Source organism: Scomber japonicus, chromosome 5, assembly GCF_027409825.1.
Source record: "Scomber japonicus isolate fScoJap1 chromosome 5, fScoJap1.pri, whole genome shotgun sequence".
Classification (NCBI taxonomy): domain Eukaryota; kingdom Metazoa; phylum Chordata; class Actinopteri; order Scombriformes; family Scombridae; genus Scomber; species Scomber japonicus.
The window spans coordinates 10,428,403-10,449,597 of NC_070582.1; the positions used below are offsets into that span (position 1 = coordinate 10,428,403).

The 21,195-nt window shown below is 42.3% G+C and overlaps 1 protein-coding gene across 1 annotated transcript in view; it reads right to left on the bottom strand.

Moving 5' to 3' along the window:
- Positions 1 to 233: 233 nt before the first annotated feature.
- Positions 234 to 21,195, bottom strand: part of megf11 (multiple EGF-like-domains 11) — a 56,014-nt gene continuing 35,052 nt past the window's right edge. The window contains exons 8-22 of the mRNA XM_053319729.1: positions 16,824 to 16,944; positions 15,743 to 15,906; positions 15,510 to 15,612; positions 12,344 to 12,490; positions 10,735 to 10,869; positions 5,558 to 5,686; positions 4,819 to 4,947; positions 4,069 to 4,197; positions 3,787 to 3,915; positions 3,450 to 3,686; positions 2,741 to 2,907; positions 2,589 to 2,652; positions 1,587 to 1,631; positions 667 to 873; positions 234 to 409 (exon numbers count right to left, since the gene is read on the bottom strand). Of these exons, the coding sequence (XP_053175704.1) occupies positions 234 to 409; positions 667 to 873; positions 1,587 to 1,631; positions 2,589 to 2,652; positions 2,741 to 2,907; positions 3,450 to 3,686; positions 3,787 to 3,915; positions 4,069 to 4,197; positions 4,819 to 4,947; positions 5,558 to 5,686; positions 10,735 to 10,869; positions 12,344 to 12,490; positions 15,510 to 15,612; positions 15,743 to 15,906; positions 16,824 to 16,944 (2,082 nt within the window). The remainder of the gene's footprint in view (positions 410 to 666; positions 874 to 1,586; positions 1,632 to 2,588; positions 2,653 to 2,740; positions 2,908 to 3,449; positions 3,687 to 3,786; positions 3,916 to 4,068; positions 4,198 to 4,818; positions 4,948 to 5,557; positions 5,687 to 10,734; positions 10,870 to 12,343; positions 12,491 to 15,509; positions 15,613 to 15,742; positions 15,907 to 16,823; positions 16,945 to 21,195) is intronic.

The window sequence follows — 21,195 nt, forward strand, 5'->3', positions numbered from 1 at the left end:
TTGCTGGTGTGTGGGACACTCTTTCCTTCCCTTCCTCCTTCGGGGCCACAGAAAGAGTGTGGGAGCCAAAGAGAGCAGGGTCCAGAGGAGGTGTGGCTGTCCCTCCATCTCAACATCTCAGTATCTAAATGACCACACACAGAGACAGAGGGAGGACCACTGGTTGAAAGTTGGCTGAACGTTGCCTGGATGCCGGCACACTGTCAGGACCGGGATGTGGGTGGACGTGCCCTCTAGAGGAGTGAGCTGGGGCTCTCTGGAGGTGGTGGGGGCGTGTGCGTGGGGCTGTGACGCATTGGCAGTATGTCATAATGGCTGGGGATGTGGCTGCTACGGGGAAGGTCATAGGGGCTCTGGGAGAAGCCGGTGGCCATTCCATTGGGTCCCTGCAGGACACTCACCGTTGGCTCTGTGACATTTTGGGAAAAGAGGAGGGAAAAAGTAGGAGAGTCATGTGAAAAAAAACACTGAGGCTAAAGAGGGACTGAGGAAAAAGGTTGAGTAAAAAGGAGGAGAGCGATGTGCATGCAATACAGAAGCAGCCCACATTTCCTCTTATCAAGGCTTACAAAGTCTGTACAGGTTCACAGCCGGCGACACGACCAGAGTGGCCATAAGCTGCAGGACCCTGCTGAGCTCCACACACCAGAGCAACAACACACTCACCAACATCATAGACATTCCTGCTCGCACTGCCGAGGAGGGTGGCAGTGCCTCCAAAGGGCACTTCACGGTGGGAGGGGGACTTCATCTCCACATAGCTGCTCTCTGTATGCTTGCAAGCCAGCCCTGGTGGGTCTCTAATGGTGGCGTATGGATTCTCACTATTCAGGGAACAGGAGCTGTTGCTGCACATGGAGCCCTTAATGTAATCTGCAATAGCCGCCAGACAAGGACATATTCAGTATCAACAAGGATGAAAAGATTATCACTGATGTATAGCGGCGGTATTAATTCGAGATGCTGATCTTTGAATTAAAATTAAGTAGACATCAGAATGTGGCCAAGAGAATGGCAATGAAATTTGTTCCCTTTCTGAAGAAGTTGGACTTCTTTTGTCTCTGACAGGTGACTAATGGTGGTATATAGTAATCAAAGTACAAAGGGGAGCAAGTGGAAGGCTCATCTCATCTATAACAGTCTCATCAGTCTGATAAGAGGCCTCATTAGAGACCGCAGCAAAGCTCCTTCAGACCACTCTTCACACTGCTGGGCCCCTCACATTCAGCACCGACTGCACAGTGTGGGAGACGATGTGACGTATCGGGCACCGAGCCATAGAGAGCAATTACTGTTGGAACAAAACCTCAGCCCACCATGATCTTCTCTCCAAAGTGCAAAGAGTTTTCACATAAATCATGGAGAATATAAGGAATATGGGATTTTGGGTCAGAGACATAGCCGTCTCTGAGGGACATAGAAACCAAATGGGGAAATTAATATATGAGCCGCTGAGCATAAAAGGATTTGTATCATTAGTGCTGGTGAGGCTGAGCAGGATTCCACATGCAATATCTGTCACACACATACACACACACATGCAGTACATAAACCCACTTACACTATTGCTACAATTAATTATTTACCTTTTCTGGAGCCTCTCTGTGCCTGTGTCTCCCCCTGTTGAACATCTGTTACAAATGTCAAAACATAAAAGTCAAACATCACGTGTGAAGTCCCCCTGACAGGAAGCTTCTCATTGAGGCACAGCATTGTATGTCTTCTTTTAGAAAAATATAAGGAATGTGTTTGCGAGGAGTTATTAGATGTTTCATCCGCTTACTATCTTGTTACCCCAAGGCTTACAAGCTTACATTGTCAACCCGTGGTCATAATGGAGTATCTGCCAAACAACAAAACATCGACAAGACGGCAAACTTACTTTTAAGGCTACATCAGTCTATTACTTCAGTACATCAGAACACACATGCGGGACATTTTCTTCAGAGGGACTAGTCATGATGATTGATCTCCCATGTGCTTTAACGCAAATTGGAAATGTGCTCCACAAATCTGACTCTGATGTCAATCATGACAAAGAATGAATTATAGACACAAAAAATGTAGCAAACACCTTAGCAACAATAAGCCTGTAATCAGTACACAGGCAAAATTTCACTCCACATGACAAACAAGGAGACTATGACCATGATTTCTCTAACAAGGAGGTACACCCAGATAGTGGAGATCATAAACTAGAAATTTCATCCATTACTGTTCATTCACAGTGAATTTTCTATAAACCTCAACCCAAGAGTAAAGTATTTGACCCAGTGTAAGCCATCATAGAGGAATTCTCCACAGGGTAAAGTGAAAGAGTGCTAATGAGCTCTCAGTGACCCCTGTTCACCTCAGCACCACTGCTTTCTCTATACTGCCGCATATCTTATCAAAATCAGAGCAAAGGTTGTGTCTAACAAGAAACCCTTGGTTCATTTTTATTCACAGCAGGGTAGCTGTGTTCAGGCTAGTGCAGATATGAGGTTGGTACTAATGATACATGCATCTCTGCCCTTGAAGTGCTGACACTACAAAGTCCAAATTCAGGATATGTGTGGTGTGTCATGATAGGAGAGAGGAAAACTGACCTAGGTCATTGAGGTTGCAGTAGGCTCTCCATTCTGAGCCATTTCGGTTTTTCAGGGTGCTTGACTGTGAAAGAAAGAGCACATATTATTATTACCTTCAGAGTATTTTACAAAGAATGCTCAACTTGAGTATATGTAGAGAGTGGTAATACCTTGAGGGTCAGAGTGCCATCCAGGTTGCTGGAGATGGTAGAGACGACATTGCACTGGGCCACTGTGTGGTAGCTGGGGTTGGAGAAGCACTGGCCGGTGCTGCTGCTGCTCTGGCTCTGATTTACCTCAGCAGCACTGGTCCTCATCGCTACAGTGCTGCCACACTCTGATAAAATAACAGGTTGAGATGTTTGAAGTCTTAATATACGTGTTTATGCACACAAGTTGGGACCCATCATTTTCAGCAAGCCACTAATAGCAAAAAAATAGGGTGTAGTTATCTGATTTGCCACTAAGTAGCATTTGCTTACAGCCTGGTAAAACTAAAATTAGGATTGACAGGGAGAACAATCGCTACCATGGAAGAAATCCAAGAAGGAATGCAGGAGGTGACAAAACATAACTAGGGGGAGTGTTTCCAGGAATGGTAGAAGCATTGTGACAAGTATGCTGCATATCAAGGAGATTTATTTAAAGGGGACTAGAATGGAAAGATTTATAATGACATAATGATATAATTTTTGGGTCCCTTAATCAACTTCAGAGCACTGACATGTGTACATGCATACATTGTATGATGTATGCCCATTTTTTGACCACAATGCATGACATTCAATCAGAAATAAATATCCAATTGATGGATAAATGCACATCACAGTAATTAGTCATTGTGAATGTTTTGAGTAGTTTCATACAGTAATATCTCACCAGACAGGGAGTAGTCAGTGTTGGTGATGTGCATTGCCTGTGAGTAGGACACACTGGGTTGGATCTCATGGCCTTTGTCCCTCTGCCTCTGTCTGTACCATACAAACAGACTGAGCATGGCCATGATGATGAGGAGGAGAAAGATGATGCCCATGACGGCCCCTGCGGACTGGCGCTCTGAGCCTCGTGCTGGACTGATCTTGGTGTAGGGGTTCAGCTCCTCCATCATCAGAGCTGCTACATGGAAAATACAGAAAGTGGTTTGTTTAAACACTGTGTACACATCCGCTTTAGAACAATACAGCAGAGAGCCTCAATCATCTCGATCACCTCTCACCTTGATCACACCGGATGCCTTTATATCCAGGGCTGCAGTAGCATGTTCCAGTCACGTAGTCACAGGTAGCATTGTTCAGGCACTCACACAGCTGCTGGCAACCATATCCAAAAGTACCAGCAGGACACTCTGCATGGGAGAGAGGTGCATTATTACATCCATCCAAATTAAAGCACTTAGAGAGCAGGAGACAAAGTGTTTATAAAACACACACACACACACAACTAAACTGATCTACAGTGTAATTTTGTACAGAGCTAATGTGTGCTGGGCCTACTCAACTCTGCTCACAGCTCATCCCAATGAAACCTGTTCGACAAGCACACTGGCCAGTGATGTGGTCACAGTCTGCACCGTTTTGGCAGCGACAGACTTCAGAGCAATCCCTGCCATAGAACCCTGAAGGACAGCCTGAGACAGATATACATAAAATGTTGTGGTGGGAGGGGTAGAGAAACAAAGAGAGGGGGAGACAATGTAAAGAGTCAAGGTCATATTGCAAGGGACAGGAAAATCAACACCAGTCAATGTCTCTGCGGCATACGCAATAAAGGACAAAGTGAATGAATGAAAATGAAACACGTCCTGCTTCAGCAGAAAATGCAGTTAAGGTGTTAACATGACACAGAGGTGGAAATAAAGCACAAGACGACTGTTAATAGAAGGAAACTATATGAGACAAAAAGGAGAAAACATTTAAAATTAATGGGATTTCCATGCACAATGGCAGGAGCGTGACACCACAAAAAGTAATGAATAAAACCCTTGGGGGATAGATAATGGTATTCAAATTAGTTGACTGATGTTGATGATCTTCACTATTCCTTGGAGACTGACTGGAATGAATAATGAGCAAATTAATCAAATGACCATTAGTTTTATTTTGATTTTGCTCTCTTTTCAAACCTGTAAGTGAAAAACTAATATCGTCCTGTTGTCTGAAAAATGTCTTGTGCCTCACTTTCCATGCAGTTCTGTTGGACTGCCAGTAGATGACACTATGTGTCTATTAACTGGATGGGAGAGACTCACGCTGTGTGCAGTAGAGTCCGGTCCAGCCAGGGCTGCACCTGCACTCCCCATCGTAGGCACTGCACTGGGCTCCGTTGTGACAGTTACACGAGTTGAGACAATCAGGGCCCCAGTGCCCAGAGGGACAGGCTGCAGACGCCAGAGACACAGTCAAACTCATTGTCATACAACCTGTAAATATATTCTATGTCCTATGCATGCACATTTGAAGTACATAAAACATGTGAGGAATGCCTAGATACATCCACACATAAATATTATATACTAAGAGCACACTTTACATAAATCCATACAGAAAATCCAGTGTGATTTTTACCCTCAACCAGCCCATAATTTAAAATATGTGAGCAGACATAGGTGTCAGGTTGAATATCCCAAATCAAAGCACTGGTTATATGACATCTATCTGTTCATAAGTTATTTTTACTTTAAGCAGTTAATGCAATAGAATACCACACATCAATTTCCCATAGTATAGTGGCTCAAAGCTCTGCTAATGATCTTTGGCCTTCAGTGTTATAAATCAAAGAGCATAATGTATTACAACAATCATTTAAGCAAGCTATGTGTTTTACATCAGCTGGGGCTGAGGGTAGTTCTAGGAATGTGTAGGGTCATGAAAATGATTAATGTGTGTGAAATGTGAGAGAGAAATTAGGAGTGGAGACAGACAATGGGAGGAGGAAAATAAGGGAGAAAATTAGCAAATTACACACAAGATTAGTGAGAGAAGACATACCCTGGGAACAATCCTCCCCTATCCAACCAGGGAAGCATTGGCAGGAGCCGTCAATGGGGTTGCACGTGCCGTTGTTGGTGCAGAGGCAGATCTCAGCGCAGGACCTTCCATACCTGCCACTTGGACAGACTGCAAAACATAGAACAAATCACTTTACAAAACAATCACGATCTGCATATTATCACTTACACACAAAGACTAGTGAAATCCATTAACATTATCATATCAAACTTGGACACATTATTGTCAGCATATTAGTGCAAACAGCTCATTCTGAGAAAGGTTGTGTAAACATACTCCTCTAATGGATGATACTGTTCTATTTGAGTGGACATGAAGTGAAGTGATCTGTTTAGACAAAAGCAGGAGTCAATCACTGCCTCCAGTGGCTCCACTGCCCCATTTCTACTCACCAGAGTGGAATGACTGATGTGCCACAGAATTAAAATAGACCATATACACAGACCACTGTATACATTTTTTATGAAATTAATATTTTAATGCTCCCCGGCACTCTTCAATAAAAGATGTCATTTTCAATGAAACCTGCATTGTGTTTTCTTGTTGGACCGTGGGACAAATTGAACCAAGGTGTATCTAACCGTCAGGATCAGGGAGATGCAGCACCAGCACATACTTCAAAGGTCTCACATAAAGAGAATAGCCCAGCGTTAGAAATATCAGATAAGGTGGCTGGCTGTGAAAGAGACTGGTCTGACTCATTTTCATGTGGGGTGATTTTAATGATTACATTTCAGCTGGCTTTCCCCTCTTCTTGAGAGCTCTTTCAAGCTCCTTCAAGCAGGTTGTCATTAGGCTATGAGGTTGGCTCCCCCATACTGCTGCTTCTGGGGATTCAAGCCTCAACACACCGGGAGAGCTTCATTAGGCTGGGACTTTGTGTGCTGGACAGAGGACAAGTGAGGACGCCAGCAGGGTTCGACAAGAGTAAAATGTGCATGTTGTTGGCCACCTTCGTCCCTTGTGGCCTAACGCCTGCACACCAGTAATTACAGTCCAGACAAATTAGGGCTGACTCTCATTTTTTCTTTTTCCTTCCTTCAGCTAACCTATTAAACTTTTATTTCTAAGACATTGCTCAAAGCCATGAAAGAGAATTAAAAAAATCCCCACTGCCTTTCCGTAATTTATAGAAAAAACTAAATTATTACAAGCAAAATCTACAGTACATTAGTATGTAGGTGTCTTGCCTCGACACAGTGGCGGAAAGCAGATTTGTATTTCGCTATGTGGCCAAAGAAGAGAGAGGAAAGAAAGTGAAACTGCCATGATAATTTTAGTTTAAATAAACGAAAAAACTTACATTTTATAAAAACATTCTTTTAAACTATTGTTTTTTGAAAAAGTGTCAGCATACTGGATTATAGCTTCCAAAGTCTTCTTACTATTGGCTAAAAAGGGAACGTTTTGACCCTACAAGGCATATATAGACCCCAAATTAGCTACATCATGGTTAAAGTTATCACAAAAACAATCGACAGTCCTTCTCTTGGGATTTGTATTGAAATTTTGCCTTTTTTTAACCATGGCCTATCTGGTCCTTAATATTGTTTCAAAGGTTTGATATGTTGCATCTCTCTCTGGAAATATATTGTTGTGGAAACTAACTATTTATGTGACTTTCTTCAGGCATTGATAATGAGCCGATCTTGATCAGGTGTTGATTGTTGGCAGAAATTGTGTTTGTTATGACATCAGTATAATGTTACTATTGTGGTATCTGTTGCTTGCTTTGGCCATTTTCCTAATAAAATGGTACCTTTTTCATCATAAATCATACAAACTTTGGGTAGCTATAATTCAGCATATGGACACTCATTTTTGGTCTTTATTTAATATGTATTGTCTTGTACTAGACTTAAATATAATATGGGGTGTGCACAATCTCTTTACTTTTTAGAATAATATTTATATATTGTCAACAGATATGGAAAAATATTCTAATTGTAAATTGTTGACATAATCTGCCAACAAGATTTGAACAAACATGGCTGTGGAAATAAACAAAGAAAAGTTTGCTTTGCTGCCTTGAAATCAGATTTGATAATAAAATCAGACCTGCACATGAATTGTTTCTTTTTCTCTGTGTATTTGTGAAAAGCAATTTATATGCAGCTCTCTTTGCAGTATTAGAGAGAGGGACATTTACTTGATGTATCCTTTGTCTGAAAAGTGGGTTCTCAGCAATATTCAAGCTTCTGTTGAAGGCTGATTTTTTTTTTGAGTCTGGGATGCACTGATGATAGCCATTATTTAAAAATTTCAAGGCTGAGATGTCAGTGGAAGAGACAGCAGGTCATCCGTTGATCTTATTAGAGGCTGAGTACTGAGCACAGCTAGGTGGGAATGTGTATAGGTGTCCTCACAAAATGCTGCTACAGAGAGGTTTTATAATTTATGCTATAACTACATGTCACTTTTAACGCCGTAACACCTTTATTCAAATTCATGTAGGACATTATGCTTGCATTCTTTTATCCCACTGAAAGCTCCTGGAATTACAGAGACATGTGGTGGGTGTCTCATCCAAGAAATAGACTTAAATAAACTTTTTAAATAAAACTTTCCAACTCTCTCAGTGGGGGTTGACCAGTGACACTTGCCAGAAATCCCTGGTGCTTTCAAAAAACATTCCTAAGAGTCCATTTCTGATAAAATAACTAAATTAATGTTTGAACTAAAGGCATTTTTCTGACCATTGGACCATTTGACTTGGAGAAAGGGACAGACAACTCCACATAAACATGCATACAGATTCCCCTTTTGGGGTTCTGCTTTTCACCAGACCCATCATAAATCTGAAGTACATTCTTAAGTGAGTTCTCATTAAGAAAAGTCAAATCTGAATTTCATGTGAACTAAATGTCTAATCATCATAAAATTGCATTATTAATGGTATAAGTTTCATAACTGTGCGACGTAAGATGATTGAATTAATATATTTAACTTCATTATATGTTTTAACATGTAACAACATTGCTGTCTACTGATAAAATGGCTTAGTCTTTTAACAAGTGTATTCAGTTCAGATCCTTCAAGTCCTGTAAATTGCAAGGAAGGGCCTCCATGGCTTGTTTTTCCAGCTCATTCCACAGATACTCAATTGGTGCCCTCAGCATGGGCATCAACTTTTTCAGTTTTTTGTGCTACAGTAGTTTCTGTGGGATCAGAACAGACAGTCTATTCTACCCACGTCACGCCATCAATGAGCTCTGGGCGCCCATGACCCTGTCGCAGCTTCACTCGTCATCCTTCCTTGGACCACTTTACTGCCCACAGCATATCAGGAAGATATCATGTAAACAAGACCTGCTGTTTTGGAGATGCTCTGACCCAGTCATCTAGCTATCACAATCTGGCCCTTGTCAAAGTCACTCAGATCTTTACACTTGCCCATTTTTCCTGCTTCCAACACACTGATTTCTAGAACTGATGGTTCACTAGCTGCCTAACACACCCCACCCCTTGACAGGTGCCATTGTAATGAGAGAGAATCAATGTTATTCACTTCACCAGAAGTGGTTTTAATGTTTTGGCTGATCGGTGTACTTCTGTCTACAATGTTGAAAGGAAGGATTCAGATATAGTGACTCTGAAGTGTAATTTTGCGAGAAAAAAAAAAGTGTGAATTTAAAGTTACTGGTGAGGAGGCCAAACAAAAAAATGACACCTGAAGCCAAAAGATCATAAAACAACCCCACCTAAGAAGTCCCAATTGAAGAAAATAAACATTTATTCGAACTTTGGCGCGAAAAACATTCAAACATGCCCAAAACTCCGCCTGTCTTGGCTTAGGTTGATAAGGAGAAATAGGCGGAGTTCGTTGGCGCACTGCCCCCTGGAAAACAGCATCCTTCTCTGGCAGGGAGAGTCATGTAGGTTACATTCTTTACTGACAGTGATTACATGATTTCTGGCAAAAAACTTGACCTCACAGGCCAGGATCTCTCTCACAACACTATCCTACGGAGTCCCAGCTTGTTTTCTTGACTTTTTCAGCTCTTTAACTTTAACTCTGACCCACCTAGTAAATCAAAATTCCCACATTCCGACATTTTAAAACAATTTGTGCAGGTGACTTATTGGTGCAATAATACTGTTGTTATGTGAAATGGGGTCACAGGTGTTTGTGCAGCTCAGCCAATCATATCCAAGGACCGGATCATTTTTTTGAAGTTATGCAACACGTATCAAAGATCAAAAAGACTCAAAAAAAACCCTGAATTCAACGTTGGTCTTTGTTGCACCAGAACACAGAGAGAGAGAGCAACGCATTGGAAAGGACCTCTGGTTGTCCGCCTAAAGCCAGACAGCCACACGGATTAAAATAAGCCTCTGTCAGGCTCTTCCATAGCATCACCTGGGAGCTCAGCCGACAGCAAAGACTCTTTCATAGCAGTCTGAAACAAGACTGTCCAGCTTAACCGGTGTCACCACTGAGTGCTCAAAAAGCGTGCACAACACCGGACCTGACGAGATGACATCAGCTACTATGAAACTCTTCAACAAGTATGTATAACATGTTTTTTTTTGTGATCAGGGCTTCATGTCAAATAACAATAGCAGAAGAAAGAATTTCAACAGGTAAACTGAAGCCCTCTTGACCTCCCGTTGCTATATGTTAGCTTCAATTCATATTAGCTTAAAAAATCTTGAATTCTCTATCAACCCATTGATTTTAAAGTTCCTCTCATCATTTAAAGATTTAGTTACTTTTGTTTTTATTATTCTCTTTATCATGTATTACTAAGATGTTCTGCTCCATTGAATACATGTCATCATTTATTTTAAGAAGTCATTATTGTTTTCTTTGCAGCAGGAGACCTGGTCAATGTTAAGATCTTATGAGACTGATTAATTGATCAAATTGTTGTGTTTTTCTTCCAAAAGGAACAGCGGTGCTTTATCAAAGGAAAGGAAAAAAGTATGAAATACTGTCATATAGTAATGCATTATTATCTTATTTCTATCATTGTTATTTCCTAGCCTTTGAAAAAGATTACTCTATTTTATGTCAAGACAAAATGCCAGGACATTTTCAGATATAAACTGTACTTACCATTTTCCAGTAGCTACAACTAAAACTTCACACTGAATGAATCTAAGGGTAAGTGAAACGGTAGGAAAAGGTCAAGGGGACACAAAAGACTACTTGCCTTGGTTGCACAGGGAGCCGGAGAAGCCGGACAGACACTCACAGTGGCCCGTGATGTGATGGCAAGGCCCAGTGCTGTGCACACACTGTGGGCATGACTGGCTGCAGCGGTGCCCGTAGAACCCCGGAGAGCAGACTGCAGCGGCAGAACATGGCAGAGAGTAGAGGGATTTAGTCAACAATGTAGACAAAACAAGAGGTGCAGTATATGGTTATGAAAAGGGCATGACAAGAGTGATCAAGGGAGTACAGAAAAATCAAGGGCTGAAGAATTAAAGCAAAGGAGACGAAGAGAGACAGCACAGGGAGGGAGAAATGTCAGTCTTTAATATAATCACTCCTATTTCATCTGCTGCCAGAGATGCAAGAGTAAAAGAGTCAAGAGAATCGTGAAAGTCTGTTTTATGTTAAGTCTTGAGAACAGCTTGATTATCTATAAATGTCGGGAAACACACAACTGTGTGTCAATAATTAAGATTTTACTGAAAGAATGGGGGCCATTAACATGTCCATAAGGTGATATAAATTAATTTTGTAGGAAGACCATCAACTTGCAACCATGATAAGAAATACAGGTGAAATTAAAGTTAAAATCTATATTTCTCTTTTCATAGCTGGTGATTTGGGAGGAATCCTACTCCAATATTACTGTTCTCAGGAGGAAATCAGGTATTTCCAAAATACCTTTAGGAAACTGACAAAAAAATCCTTGTTTGTAGTTTGACATCGCTGCAGTATAAAGTCTACCCAATAGGTTTAGATTTGAGTTTAGAAGCCAAGGTGTGATACATCTTTATCACGCTCTGGGGAAACATGTAATCCTTCAATTAAACAGGCAGAACAGCTAAACTGCAGTTAGGAGGTTTTCACTTGACAAGTACAGTATCTGTGTAAACATTGAATTTAGAGGAGTAATTATTCCCACTTTCTCTCTCTCTCTCTCTCTCTCACACACACACACACACACACACACACACACACACACACACACACACACACACACACACACACACACACACACACACACACACACACACACACACACACACACACACACACACACACACACACACAGCTTGTTTAAGACTCTAAGACTCTCTCTTACATTCCACATCTAAATTGATGTTTACAGGTTTGTGACTGTGATCTGTGAATTTCCCAATCAGTAAGCTCATCACTTGAGAGCAACTTCAGATGGACCCCATTCAGAAACTAGTGATGGCACTCCCAGTGAGCATGCCCTCTTGATGAGCCTTGGGCGAGGACTGTGAATCTCCCACTGTGAGTTGGTTGTTGAGGACAGGGTCGGGGGGGGGGGGCGGGGGGGGGTGTGTGTGTGTGTGTTTATGTGTGTGTGTGTGTGTCTGGAGGATTGCTGTAGGGGTAAAGACACTGATTAAATGATAGCTGTGATGAAGGGTTTACAATCAAACAGTTATGACAACTAAGTGCTTCTTCTCTGCTGGCTCACCCTTCAACAATTCTTCTAAGATCAAAGCAAGGTCAATACTGTGATGGAATTCGTTACTATGCTGCTGTCCCTCTCTCGCCGTAATTTCTTAAATGTTTGGATAAAGAGGTGTTGCTTAGAGAAACAAAAGGAGGCTCACTTCTTTTGCAGGATGTCCCTCTGTATCCAGGTGCGCACACACACGTGCCGTCCTCTGGAGAGCAGGATCCTCCATTCTGACAGGAGCAGCTGACTGAACAGTTGGGCCCCCAGAAGCCTTGTGGGCACACATTATCGCAGTGGATTCCTGCAGGCACATTAAAACGAAGAATATTCAGAGAATGCACACTAAGAAGACTGATATGCTGAAATATTCTATGTAGTCTGCCATCTGTAAAAAAACACCATCAAAGGAAAGAATTCACAATGTCTGATCACAGTGGATCTGTTGAGGGTTATTCACCCAGCATGGATCCTCAACTGATTTTAGCCCTGAACGAAGAAGCTGCAGTTTGGACTGAGTTGAGTTTTTTTTTTTTTAGTTTTTTTTTTTTAGTTTTTTCAGTTCAGCCCATCCTTTCAGACTCAGTTTCTCCTTTCCAAATGTATTTTATTTTTGATCTGACTGGGGCTCCCTGCCAGTGCACTGTGTTGATTAACAGGGTTGGGTCTCCAGAGGGGTCGAGCTTGTCTCCCATTCTCTTTCAGCAGAGCTGGGGTAGTGTACAGAGCTGAAGGGAAGTACTCAGGCTACAAGAGCACAGTCTGGAAGTGTCCCTGTGTGTTTGGCACAGCTCCAGCCAACAAACGCAAAACACTGCACCCATACTGTGCTCTCACTGTGCACATGAATGCATTAGCACATTCATCGGAGCAGCACGTTTTCTCTCAGCTATACCCATGCCTTCAAAAACTAAGGAGCAAAGTCACATGCACTGTACATACACACAGGTTCATCAAATAAAACACAGCATAGTTAATGCAGCAAACACACAGGCAGTTTCACACATGCACACATGCACACATGCACACACACATGAATAAAGTACACACGTATAAAGCCCCATACTCTCACACACGCACACAAACTCTGCAACCTTTAAAGCATCAGCCCTCCGAAGCTTCATTTGAAATGAGAGAGAATTTCTGAGAATGGTGTGGCCATTAAAGCAGCATTAGTGCTGTACCTTTGAATTAAACCTGGTCTAAACTCTGGAGACTAATATTATACAGTAACCAGGGCACCTTATGGGTGGAATTGAGGGGTAAAGGAGAGGAATTGTTAGTGCTGATGAGGAGGGGGCATGGTAGCAGTGATTTAGTCAGAAGCCTAGCCATAGACATCAAAAGGAGGGCAAGGCTTGTGCAAGTGTGTTTGAGGTTCTGCTAGGCCAGGCAGAAAAAAACAGTGGCAGCCTTTACTGTCAGAAAATGAATGCGGACAGAGCATCACACTTTTCAGTCTAATGGTGACAAACAGAAGGGCTTTGGATGCCTAGTGAGGGAGAAGAAGAAAGAGTGAGAGAAGCAAGAACTGAAGTCTCTTCAAAGGAGGTTTTTTCGCTGAGAAGTGCCAGAGGTCCCACTATCCAATTTGTACAGAGTGAGCAGAGCAAAGCAAACCTCTCTCTCCCTCTTTATCTCTCTCTCTCTCTCTTTCTCCTAGTGCATGTAACACACACACACACACACACACACACACACACACACACACACACACACACACACACACACACACACACACACACACACACACACACACACACACACACACACACACACACACACACACACCTGCTCTCTCACATAGACTAGCATCTCTTCAGAAATGAAAAGGTGAAGTCCTATTTAACATGAACTTACATGAAGCCACTTCATCAAGTGTCTAGTCAGAGCTTTTAATCTTTGCTGGCTGATGTCAGGCTTATGACAGCTCAGCAACAACTGTGAGGGTCACATACAGATTAGCCACTTACACCCACACAAACTTAGAGTCAAGATTCCTGACAGTTTACACAAACCCTACAAAAAATGAAAACAAATAAACAAGCTGACAGTTTAATAGAACGCCATACCAACCCTGGAACTACTATGGTGCATGATACGACAATGTTTATTGCAAAAATAGCTCTAGTGTTTCTGTAAATAGCCATTTTGTTTCTTCCCTTTACTTGTGACAGCCTTGTGACGAATCCCACATGTTCCTCTCTCTGGATGCTACTTCCTTCAGGGAGCCTATTGTTGAGCCACTATGATTTGAGTGTGTATGTGTGTATGTGTGTTTGTCCGGCCCACCAGGCTGCATGCTGCCCGCAGCCCTGCACCCTGGTGACTCAATTAAGGCTGACAGATGGTCCCGACCTGTGCAGGATTCAGAGCATGAGAGGCCCGTTTTGCCGGCTCCGTTGTTGCAGATAATAAAACCCACATTGTTTCCCAGAATAAATGCCCTAAGCTCAGGAGGCTGAATGGAGTGGGATGCTGAGAGCTCACAGACTTGACCTTTTCTGCTGAATCTATTCCCTCCCTGACTGAACCTCTCCACTCAAGCTCAGAGACCAGGTCCTCGGCTAGCCCCCCATATTTGACATTCAGATGTGACGCTTCATTTTTGAGCATAATGATCCTCACCCTTGCCGTGACATTCACACTTTCCTACCTCCAGTTCTTTCCCTGTAAGCAAATGTTTGAAATGACAGGCAACAGAGAGCTGACATATGTTAACTTAAAACTACGAATTTGGGTCTGGATGGGATCAGAGTTCAAACTGAGAGCCTGAGAGTGAATCCTCCCGTGAGTTAATATGGCAGTTGGTTCAGGCAGACTTCCCAACAACATGGAATGAACAGAGCCAAAATAAAAATATCATAGGCTGTGTATTAAAACTTGTGAGAGAATTCTGGGCCAATGATTAGATTCTTCTTCCAAATATTTATCGAGTAAGTCACTTCAAACGTTTTATATATCCAATAATGGATGCAACATAAGCCTGACTGAATACTGACATTCAGTGTGTCAGCTAAGAGAATTAATTTAGGGCTCAAATCTCAACATCTCTTGGTCACATAACCCTGCCAGCTCAGTGGCAAAACAAATTGAATGTATAATTAACAAAGCACAAGCTTAGACAAACTAAAAACATACTGAAAAAACAGAAACCATAAATGCCTCAGCATATTTATCTGTTTCGGAAAATAAATATTTCTGAAAAGCATTTGATGTCTTTGACTAGATTTTATAGAGATATTTTAAATGAGATCCCAGAAGTTATTTCTGCTATGAATAAGCATCTACTCTGATTATACTTTTCCAACAGCAGTACTGACCTGTCCAGCCTGGGTAGCACCGGCAGTAGCCACTCACTGGGTCACAGCCATCGGCGTGGCTACAGTCGCATCGCTCTCGACACTCCAACCCATAGGTGCCATCCTGACAACAATTTTAAAAAATCACTGTTATCCTTTTACAAGCTTACACATGGACACAATCAGATGCATTCATTTGAACATTGCATCAATAATTCTGGCTCCGCAGAATGCAATGTCCAAGGCAGACTTACAGGGCAGGATTCGTCACAGTGCTCTCCCCTCCACCCAGGAGAACACGTACAGGTTCCATCTATAGGGTCACAAGCAGCTCCATTGCCACATAAGCATGTCTGATTACAGCTCAGACCCCATGTACCACTGGAGCAGAGGATTGAGCAGTCCACACCCTGCCAGCCTGGAGGAGGAGAGAGCATACACACCAATCTGTGCACATTCATGTAAAAAGTATTATGGATGCAGCTACATTTTATTACAGTTAATAATTGACACGACTGAGCGACCAAAATATGCTAAAGTAAAGTGGTTCCCAACTTGGAGTTTGGGTCCCCCATGGTGTCTCAAGATAGATCTTTTGAGGCTCTTTGAATGATTTTGGTGGGGAATTGTATGCTTGTATTAGCCAGTTGAAAGTGGAAAGATGACAAAAAAACAAGGACAATGGGGAGGGTTACGAAATAACATGCAGCAACTAGACATAAACATGGAAAATTATGATGTAATGTCTAAGTCACTAGAGTGCCTCTATTTCCATATGAATTTCTCTATTTTCTCTCATTTTTGCATTTTGAATACTCTCTTTTTTCATCTATATCTTTTAGATGAAATGATATAAGAGAGACATTTTTGATTGAACTACTCATAACTCACATTCACATAGAGGCTATAATCTGGAGTGAAGGGTCTCAAAGGGATACTGCTTCATTGAAGGGTTAGGGTTAAGCCAAAAAGGTAAGGAACCACTGGCATAGTACATTGCATTCATACATAAACAGAATGCATTGACACTGATCAAATCTCTTCTCAAATAACTTATTAAGAGGAACTTATGATGTGATGTATCATTCATTAAAAAGAAAATATAGAAAGCAGAGAATAAAGTATAGAAGTCCTCTGACAGTTCTGTGACAGTATGTGTAAGAAAACAATACTTTCTTTTGTAAGTACAAAATGCAAGAGGATTCTGACCATATGTATCCAAATGTTGTTCATCCATGCTGCGAATATGACTTCTCACATCATTTACTGTCAGTTTAATAAATCTCAAAATGTACAGGAGCTTCTCTGAGCCTCTTAGGGTCAGTTATACTATACCTTCCCTGCAGATGCAGGAGCCGTCAACAGGAGAGCAGGATGCGTGATTATGGCAGGAGCAGGTAGACATGCAGCTTGGTCCGTATAGACCTGGGGGACACACTGTAGAACAGTCCTCACCCTGTGGTAGAAATAATACAAATAATCAGCATGACAAAACATGCTGAATCTAGCAGACCTTAAGAAAAAAGGAATGGCAGAAAGAAAGGAAGGTTCACTGCACCTCTCCATAGTCAAATGAATTGTTTATTTAGACCAGCCATACTCTTTCTGTATATAGAATTAGGAGCAAAGCAACTGTAAAATTGAATGGATTTATGATAGTAGTGTAACTGAAGTTCAAGAGGAAAGACCACACTTGATCACCCAGGGTTACCTTCTCTCAGCTTCCAATTATGCACTCTATATATTCTGACAGCATCCACTCCCAGCCGTGCCTCACTTTCCACAACCCTGCTACACCCCAGTTCTCCACTTCTCTAGCTTTCTCCCTCTTTTTCTCCTCTGTTAATCTCATGGGGGGTTCATGCTTTCATCAGCGGAGACAGGGTCAAGACTCAAAAGCCCAAGAATCCACACTCCCCCCTCCCATCCATCTCCAATCAAGCTACTACCATTGCCCTGCTGTCTTACCAGCTTTCTAGTTCATTAATACAACAATTTCGGTTCTAAATAATCTGAAGTTGTATGTGTTGACTGGTAAGACGGCTCTTGGAAGACGTATCTATAAAATACCACAAAGGGTGATTGAGGAAAGTTGGAAGGACCACTATTACTGGTTAAATTCCAGGATTACGGGATGCAGTACTCTAAAGCAGTGGTCCCCAGTGCTTTTAGCTTATGACTACTTAAAATAAAACAAAGTCTACCAAGGATTTTGTTCTATTTGAATAACGTTTGGAGGCCTGAGAAGATAAATACAGTAATTTACAATAAATAGAGCAACAAATTCAGAGAAATTTGCAAAAACAAAAGACAAAAAAAAACCAATCAAAACCCCCAAACAATCAAAACAAAACAAAACAAATTATTTTCCTGTTGTGCAAATCTGTCCTATCATCTTGCAACCCCTTATATTAATCAAGTGACCCCTTATGAGGCTACAGACCCCTAGGTTGGGAACCACTGCTCTAAAAATCTGGGCTGCCCCACAGAACCCAGAGTTCAATCTTCCAGACTGGCCCAGCAAAGAACACAACTGGCCAAGGATTTTTGTCATTGTCCCCTAAGTAGTGACTCCCACTGGCTGGTCAGAGCACCTGCACAGAGGGGAGTAGGGTAGGTGGCATTTTGGCCCCATTTACACTGGTTATTAACATGTGTAGTGTAACGCATGTCTAAAGACATTGTATGCCCAAGGTCAAGGGAGTGCCACGAGTGGATGTGGGGGTGAATTACAAAAAACAATAAATCTAATATTTTAATTCAATGGTAAACTGCAGGGACTGGAGATATGCAGTAGCCTGTAGACAACCCTGATAGACTGTAGCCGACACACAATCTATTATTAATAGGAACACCAATGGAAGATCAGCAACGCTTGCAGAGCTTGCAAGGGTTAGCTGAGAAAATGTAGTGCCAAAGGAAAGGGCTGTCTGATGGCAAGGTAAAGCAGAGGAAATTGTCTAAATATAGTGTACACTTAAACTGATATTGATTTTTTATGTGGGCTTTTTTTAGGCTGTTAAAATGTTTGTGGTTTTGTTGTTGCCCCCTGTCTAGTACATTGCTTAGCTTCCGTGCCAGTACTCCTGCCTATTTCTCCAAACTGGTGGGCATGCTGACCACCTTTTACTGCAGGTAATGCACTGACTATGGTAAACTACCTCATGCATCTCAACTTCAAAAATACAAACTAACCCCTTCAGTCCCTCTCCATTGCATTAGAGTAAACTAGCTGGTAAAGGACATGAAGTACTCCTTCCATGTCTTCTGCAGCCAGCTGTCATTAGAATTTCTCTCATTTAAAGGCTGGACACGGCCCACCTCCAGCAGTCTGGTCCCTCCCTTAGTTGGAGATCACAGCCAGTCTATGGATCCCCACACCCTCCCTTACAAACCCTGTCTTGAGTGACAGGTGACACAATGATTTAGAGTTCCAATTAGTGGCCCAGAGGAGTCCTGAGTGGCTCTTTCTTTGCTCACCAGAGCACTGGGGGACTGCAGCCTGCTCACTGCACTCATTATCATTTTGAACTCAGTTTAAACAGGAGGCAGGAGGAGATGTGCCAGTGGACGCCAGGGGCAGAACACACTTCTTAAAACATCTCTCCTCCCCGTACACCACATAAAAGCGCCTGTCTGTGATTGAAATTTTTATCAATCGGTTGCAATAACCTTTGTTCTGCTGAAAATGACAGCTCCAAGACTGCTAACAAAAGCAGTTCAATTACAGTTGTTAAGTAAGAAGAGAAGTTCGCCCAGTCAGGGGGGCTGGGGGAAATGGTGGGGTGTGGGGCGGGGTTCAGCCTGTCTTCACAGCACAGGCAATTTACTGGTGACTGGACTCATGGATAAAACGTCATGCAGCCACAAATGACCACATGGATTTTGCTGCATCCATGGCTGCATAGGATTCCACTTGGTTTCACCCTCGTGGCGTAGAGAACAGCGGTTGGTCTGCTCTCAAGAGGGGAAAGGCAGCTCTCTCATTAGTCGACTGATTCATATTCCTTCTGAGCTGCGAAGGATAGAAGTCTGTATGTGGAGAATCATTATTAACACATGGGCTGTCAGTCCATTGCACGAGAGCAGCAGGACCTTACATAACTACACAGCCAATGGAGACAGCAACCAGACCTGAGCTCTAAGAGGCAGCCAGGTCGTCTTTGGCCGTGGCACTGAATTCATACCTATTAGTATCTTAATGTAATTGAAGAGCAATTTTTCCAGAAAGCCTCTCGCTGACACAACATTGATCAGCCTAGTACCCATTGAGACTTGATGCAAATGGCACCACTAATTACCAATCAGTCTCACTCCTAAACAGTTCATCTAACTGCTGGATGAGTGGCTACGGTTTAAAATTCATGCAGCAAGACAGAAAATGAACCTCTGAACCTTTTGATGAGGCTAGAAAGCCCTGTGAGACAGGAAAATGATTTGTTTTCACCACCTACAAAGGCAAACTGGAATCCATTTCTGTATCACTAACGCATTCATATTTCAGATACAGTAGTATCAACAGAATCTCTAGAAACTATCAACAGTGTCGAAATGGTATAGTGAGTACATGCTGCAGATTGCAAAGGACAATGCCTGAATAGGTAACTTGTAATCACTTTGTCCCAGTCAAAAAGAGCATGTCCAATTATTAGAGCTAAATCAAGCGTGCAGGAGCTCAGTCTGCTCCAACACTTTGCTTGGTTTACCCCCCGATGGGACTCCAGAACAAAGATGCAGCAGGGAGGCTTAGTCCTATCAGCTGTCCCCCGGGGTAGTGACTTCGCCAGCAATCATAGCCTCAACGCCATCATCAACCATATCTTAAAAGCCTACTGTGTGATAATGATCATATGCCATGCATGTGACACAAAGTTAGAACCTAAGGTAAGAGCCATGATCAGCACTCCATCTTTTTAGCAAACCATCTGTGTTGTTTGCACAGCAGCAGCTTTGTTAAAAGTAGCAAAAAACTATCGTGAATGCTCACCAATCTCTCCTCCCTCTCCTCCACACACACACATACACACATACTCACACACACACTCACACACACACACATAAACCAGCCCTCCATATGAGGTGCGTCTGTTCCCATCTGACTGCCTCCTTTTCTATCCAGCTCCTGCCCTCTAGGTCTGTTTAATGGATCTGGCAGCCCTCCCCAGCATCCGCCAAAGAGAACAGGTGGAGCAAATTAAGACACAGTCTGCGGCCCTGCTCCGTAGCTCAATTCACCACAGTGGCCCGCTGTAAGACATAGGCAATTTCCACACAAATGTAATGTTGGCAGAAATGTACCCTCTCGGTCTGTGTTGCTCTGTAACTTCAGATTGCAGGACAAGAAATACAATGGGAGAACTGATTGAAGTTACCTAACTCATTTGACAGTTGTAAAAGGGGGCAATATGGCTGCACAAACTTAATAAAATGAAACATATATAGGTCAAAGATTTTGTTTTCTTCCAATTGGTCTAGGAATATACAAATGAAAGGAAATTTAAGGAAAAACCAAGATAAAGTATCTCAATAAGGTGTTGTGGCACCACATGCTGCCAGAACAGCTTTAATATGCCTTGGCATTGATTCTACACTCTTTGAAACTGCTGCAGGAATGAACATCTTTCTTTCAAAAGATATTCATCATTTGGTGTTTTGATGATGGTTGTGGAGAGCGCTGTCTAACACGTCGGTCCTAAAGCTCCCCTAG